This window comes from Thunnus albacares, chromosome 7, assembly GCF_914725855.1.
Source record: "Thunnus albacares chromosome 7, fThuAlb1.1, whole genome shotgun sequence".
NCBI classification, from domain to species: Eukaryota; Metazoa; Chordata; class Actinopteri; order Scombriformes; family Scombridae; genus Thunnus; species Thunnus albacares.
Window position 1 is genome coordinate 10,543,503 of NC_058112.1, and position 6,498 is coordinate 10,550,000.

At 44.2% G+C, this 6,498-nt stretch overlaps 1 protein-coding gene across 3 annotated transcripts in view; it reads right to left on the reverse strand.

The window, feature by feature from the left end:
- The window catches only part of hipk2 (homeodomain interacting protein kinase 2), a 71,760-nt gene that overhangs the window by 9,791 nt on the left and 55,471 nt on the right, over window positions 1–6,498 (reverse strand). For 2 of the 3 annotated variants that reach the window (XM_044356291.1, XM_044356290.1), the window contains exons 6-9: window positions 6,157–6,341; window positions 5,862–6,024; window positions 3,499–3,724; window positions 2,677–2,798 (exon numbers count right to left, since the gene is read on the reverse strand). In XM_044356291.1, the coding sequence (XP_044212226.1) occupies window positions 2,677–2,798; window positions 3,499–3,724; window positions 5,862–6,024; window positions 6,157–6,341 (696 nt within the window). The remainder of the gene's footprint in view (window positions 1–2,676; window positions 2,799–3,498; window positions 3,725–5,861; window positions 6,025–6,156; window positions 6,342–6,498) is intronic. The other variant, XM_044356292.1, reaches the window with a different exon arrangement.

The following is a 6,498-nucleotide window of genomic DNA, read 5'->3' on the forward strand; positions in this document are numbered from 1 at the left end:
AAGGTGACTCATTGAACTTGGCTGATTAGTTTGAGGGTGTTGTGATAAATTACAATATCTTTTCAAAAGTGCAGAACAGCTGGTTTAAAGTAGCTACTGGGCATGCAAAATGAACTCTGCCGGCTTCAAGGAGACATCCATCGACAAAAGAGATAAGACCAGGACTTAATAAAGATGTACAGCAGCTCCTTTCTCTGTGTGCGTGTGTATGAGTGAGTGAGCACATGTGTGCATGTCTACGTGTTAGTGTGATTATGTGTTTGACTTGAGTCAAATCAACCTATGTTGTAATTAAATTCATAGGCCTATTCAAGCTGCTGTGAAAGAGGCTACTTTGTATTTCTGAAGCAGAATCGAAGGAGTATCAGGCATAATATGCCCCAAGATGTGCCAAGATGAGTGTGCGTGCATGCATGCCTGAGCGTATTTGTGTGTTACTTTGTGTGTAACCCTAATAGTTTAATGCAGTTCTATTGATTAGCACTTTAATGTCAGGGCTAATGAATTGTTCCTTTAATACCATTTGCACATCTATTTACAACGACATCAGTATGTGCTGCAGCACACACACGTTTAAATTGAGGGAGAGAAAGACAAACAGAGAGAAGAGAAAGAGAGAGAGGCGCCATACAAAATGAAAAGCAGCTAATCTGTGCATATGCTGCGGTAACTTTTTACCTTTATCCTTTTACTTTATCTTAACAACTCATATTTGCTTTGTTCTGCCTGTTTCCATTATAATCTAAAAAAAATAGCTGTTTCTTTATCAGAGTCTGGCTGCAGGCTTGTAGATGTTGAACTCTTTTTGTCTGAGGCAGGTTGCAATGTCCAAACCAGCCAGCCTGTGGGTGAGGTGCTGCAGGGGGCATCTGCAGGCCAGCAGAGCTGCCTTGTCTGTGCACTGATGACTGACATCTCTAATGGAACATTCTGGAGCTCGAGATGGTCTTTACATCCAAGACCACATCCAAGGCCTTTTATCAACATGCCATTAAGAGACTCTAATACATCCATCCATCTCCTGTTCCTCCTCCTCCTGCTCGCTCTATCTCCATTCCTGGCACTCTACATGCCTCTCTCACTAGGCGTCTGTGTTGTGTAACCAGCCTGTCTGCCCTGAAATGGTAACCCAGTTAAGAGGCCATTTTCTTTCTTCTCAGAGAGCCTACCATCACTATCAGCGGCCCACCACCTCCCACCTCGACCTACACTCCCTGGGTGAAAACCCTTTGTCACCTCAGGGCTTTGAAAGCCGCAGCTCTCACTCCCCAATTGTTTCCACATTTTCTGCATTCCTGCTCCAGATAAAGGTCCTGCTGGTTTCCCTGCCTCCCAGCTTGGAGCCTCCTTTACTCTGCCCCTTCTCTGCACACCCAGGGAGCTCGGGGCTAAACGTGCACGGGTCTGAGTTGGGCAAAGGGTGCATGGGTGACAGTGAGCGGTGGGTGGGTTAAGGCACAGGTGGGGAGAAGGCAACAACTACCCAGCCAAGCCTGTGAGACCTCCCACAGTAAAAGAATAAAGACTGAGGAACACACACACACACACACACACACACACACACACACACACACACACTGCACACCCAGTTATTAGGTGTGCTGCTCACTGGCCTATATAAACCATCTGCTTACGTTAACTGTTTACTGCCTTTGTTTAACATGTGTACAGAAAGAGATTACAGTAAAGATCAGCAGAGCATGGCAGCTATGTGTGATCAATACTTGATATATCATTTAATGTAATTTACATTTTCCTTATTAAGACATAGGTATTTATTTTTTTGCCTTTGACAGATCCATCATATATCCATGGATCTGGTGATGCTGGTCATGCAGAGCCTCATCCAAGCTTCCCCTGACCTGTCAGGATCCTCTGAGGCCTGTAATTTGGAGCGCCTGACTTGGAAGCAGCCCTGGAGCTAATCACCATTTGGTATCTGACAGATTAACCCACCATAGAAACACAGGCGCGCGCACACACATACACACATAGAGCTTTGCTGCCTGTCTGCCTGCCTACTGCATGATTAACTGGAGATAAGGGAGCGCTTCAAACTCCCTGGATTCTCAGGGATATTTAAAGCCTTCATGGAAATTTCCATAGGGAAAGAGGTGGTGTGGCGATGGAAGTGGTCTACGGTGTGTATGTGTGTGTGTGTGTGTCTCTGTGTGTGTGTGTGTGTGTGTGTGCCAAGAGAGTGATGCACAGTCACTCTCTGTTACTTCCAACAACTGTATATTAGCAGCTAAAGTTCTGGCTCCACTGTGCAGGCTGCAGTGAAGGCCTTCTCTGTGTGAAAGGCTCTTGCCTTTGTGTGCATCAGACCGTGGCAGCCTCAGCCTCCAGGAGAGCGGGGCAGCAGAGAGAGAGCGGGGCGAGGGGGAGAGAGGAAGAGGAGAGAGAGAGAGAGAGAGCCAGGGAGCAATGCACAGGAGAGCTTGGCCTGAATGCGCTCAGGAAAAAACAGCTGCCAGCAGGGGCAGGGTCACGAACATTGAGTGATTTCCAGCCTCCATCGATAGATACTATTCTTAGTGAAGGCTTAAAAAACAAGGGATGCAGAGAGGTTTTTTTTTTTTTTTCATTTGAGCAGTTTGGAAATGTTTTTAACAGGCACTATTACTGTTAAGACCCCAAAACTATACTAGGTCCATCTCTGTGATATCTTCCTACCTGTGTAAGAAGTCCAGGTTGGATCTGCAGAGGCTGGGCACCAGGGGCCTGCGTCACTATGGGAACAGCATTCTCCATCCGCACAGAGTAACTGGTGTGCTTGGAAGGGGACGCCTGCAGCCCTGTGCACAAATAAAGGACATGCACAGAGAATATCAACAAATAAACCCTCCACATCTGTCACCTCATACACAATCATGCTATCAGCAAAATTAAGAGCGAGAGATCAGATAACGTGTTATATATGCCCACTGATTTATCTGTATTCAACAGATGTCTGCCATGTTCGAATATAGCAACCCTGCTTACAAAAACAGTAGTCATGGCAGTAGTGTAAAAAACAGCTTCTAATAATGGATTTTTCATCCATTCCACAGAAAGAATAAATAGAGAAATAAAATAATGCCTTAGAGCTCTTCTGCCTTCCCAGTGCAAACACAGAGGAGACAAAAGGGGTGAGTAAGCATTACACAAAGATATTAAATTTCTTTTCAAATGATTAATTTCCTCATCAAGTTATCATTGGATCACTGTTTGTAGATTACGATTGACACTGCCTGTGGGGTGCTAGGCTGAGCTGCAAAACAAAAAGACAGCAAAAGAAGAGGACTTTATGTGCACAGACAGAACTAAAACTGAGTCTTAGAACTAGTGCAGCTCTTAAGCTTTGACTGATTTACATTTTTATTATGTTTTATCTACATATCACAGCCTGTTCTACTGCAGGTGCTCTTGCCTGAGATTTCATGTTTTCCCCATATGACCACGGATCTCACCCTATCCATCTGTGCTAATGCATTCTGTCTGGTAAGACCTCCTTACCTTGGAAGCCAGGAGGGCAGACAATGAGCGCCTGCTGGAAGGGGTCGGGCCGGGCAGCGCAGAGCTGAGGAGCCCCCGGCTGCAGAGGCATGCTCCTTTGGGCCACAGCTGCCATGGAGGCAGCGGAGGGCTGGTAGAGTGCAGATTGGTAGTTTAGTATGGAGACATCAGGACTTGCAAAGGAAAGGGTGGCATTGTTGGTGGAGGAGGGAGCCAGGTTGGTGGCCTAAAGGAATGATGGGACCAAAATAAAAAAAACAAAACAAAACATGAGAGTGGAGGTACTGATGGGAATGACAGGGAAGTGGAAATGCTGCAGGGTGGAGAGGTTGAAAAGCAGACATTGTAAAAAAAAACAACCCAAACAAACAGAAATTAACAATATTTTAACAAAACTAAACACATACAAATGCAAAACAACCAGCGGATCAAGAGAAGATGGATAGCTGGGCATCTGACATTGATGAAAGCTGATGGAAGAATGAGGAAATTGGACGAATGATTCGAACGTTTCTTAAAATATGCAGACTGTTGATTTGATTAATTAGAGGGAGAGAAAGAATGAGGTGCAATCAATGCTACAATTCTTAGAATAATCAACCATCAATGAGCAAAATGCCACCAGAGCACATTTAGATTGAGATGTGATTTTGTACCACATGCAGCATTTACTGGCCCACAAGCCTTACTTTTTTAAACTAGAATAATGTGCTGGAAATGTATACTGTCACTTATAGTGTCTATAAATATACTGGACATGAATTTAGCGATGCTTTGTATGTCTCAGGACACTGTTTAGCAACAATAAACCACACACCATCATAAACATCTCCCTAATTATCACACTTAAATGAGTGATGAATTCCTAAAGTCAGTTTAAATAAAAATGTTACAGAATCATAATGAGCCAACATAATGAGCTGCTGCAAAATTTGACATTTCATGTCACAGCTTCACTATCTATCCCCCAAATCAATATGCCTGACCGGAGTAATATTTCACAGCCAACAGTCACTCTATAATTATGTAAGCTTAGGTAACTCCAGCATGTCCTGACCATTAATAAGACATGTGGAATACTAAGACTGCCTGGGAACATCCTAGATACAAACAAATGCTTTTAAGAGACACCGTTTGCTCAGCTTGTAAGTAGTATTCGCTCCATGAGACACTGTCTAATTTTAGCGCTTTCATTAAGCGTACATAGGGGCGGAGGGAAATACAGAGACAGCGCTTTCATTTTTCATTTGCTCTCTTTAGCGTGTTCGATGAACACCAGGGGAGGGAACATAATCAATATGGCACTGTGGCATTCATCATAAACAAGCACGGAAGCAGCAAAATACAAACCAAAGATGCATTCCTGCTTTGCAAATGAATCGAGCTGAATAAATCACTAACTTAAGTCTGTCTATATGCCCTGAGAGCCGGGCGCAGAAAAGACAAGCTGAGGGAATGTTAATCCATTTAAATCACAGCAAGATGGGGTTTTTGTCGCATGCTACACAGTGTGAGCTGGCTCGATATAGTTGATGATAAAGAACTCTGTTTACTAAAGAGAAGGGTGGGGGGAGAGCAGGAGTTTGTAACTAAGCACAATGTGGAAAACCTTGCAACCCGACGCTCGGTGATTCCGGCAGAAGCCAAAAGTCAGCAGTTTCGATTCACAGACTGTATGGGAACGAAGCGGTAAAGCACCACAGGCTCAACCCAGAGAAATGGAAGGAAAGAGGAGAAGACAGAGGAGGACAGGAGTGAGAGGAGGGAAAAAGAGAGGAAGCCTGGTAAAGGGATTCTTAAGGCCTGAAAGCCCCAGAATGCAAGGCAAGCAGGAAGTGGGGCTTGTCATGTGTGTAATCAGCACTTTGTGACAATCCCACAGGACCTGGGGCACAGACAGAAATGCAGGCAGACAGATATACATGCACCAAGGCAGAAAGGCAGCCCAGTAAGCATGGAAACGTGCAGACAGACAGGCAGAGCAGACAGAGAAAAACAAGCATCCGCTCTCAAGCTGCTAAGCTACTGGCAGTTGAGTGTTTAGAAAACAATTATTTGGATAAGAAAGCATTAGACTGGCTATGTAAGCAAGCTGCATCTTTAATATTTTAGCTTGAATGGCTTGGCTTCATTATCCGTTGTCTTCAATATACATATACTTACATATCCTGTTTATGCAGTATTTTATTAATGCACATTCTAAACTGTACCATATGCTCATAATTTATTTTAGGGCCTATATGTACTCTTCTTTTTTTTTGTTAACTACATTTTTGTCCTTTAATCTATTAAACATGTATTGAAATATAAGTTGGAAATGCAGTAAACAACAGCGTAACTATTTGACATACTTTTATATTTACCTGGCTGTGCACAGTGTTGAGCTGGTTGTTGAAGGTCATGGTGAGGTTGGTGGAGGTGCTGGGGGCCACATGGGTGATAAAGGGTGTCTTGCTCTGGTTGACTGTGTCGTACATGTTGACACGACGCTTACAGATCTCCATGTTTTGGAAGCACGACTTCACGCTACAGCGGGGACAGAGAGTGAGGGAGAAGGAATGAGCAGTGTGTCATACTGTCTGACAGTGGCAGATGTTACTTCACCGTTCGAAATGAGAATTATGTAAACAACAACAACAGGGCCTGTTGAGCTCGTACTGTGTGCTGTGCGGGAAATCGAGGAGATGTGACATGGTAACAAAGGGGTGGTTGAGCGTTTCAATAGGGGTGATCCTCTTGTCTGCGTCGATGGTCAGCATCTTGGTTAACAAGTCGATGAACTCCCTCCTGTCTGCCTTCTCTGCCAGCATGTCGCTCCCCTCCAGATCTGACGTCATGTTCACCTGGAGGCATGAAACCAACACACAAATTTCAAATATTTCTTCAACGCCTGATTGAGTATTCAAGGTCTCTGCAGACGACAGAGAAAAATCTCTCCCTCAGCTTATTCCCATAGAGAGACCTATTAATACTCACAAGGCCTCATCAGTTAGGGTGTCA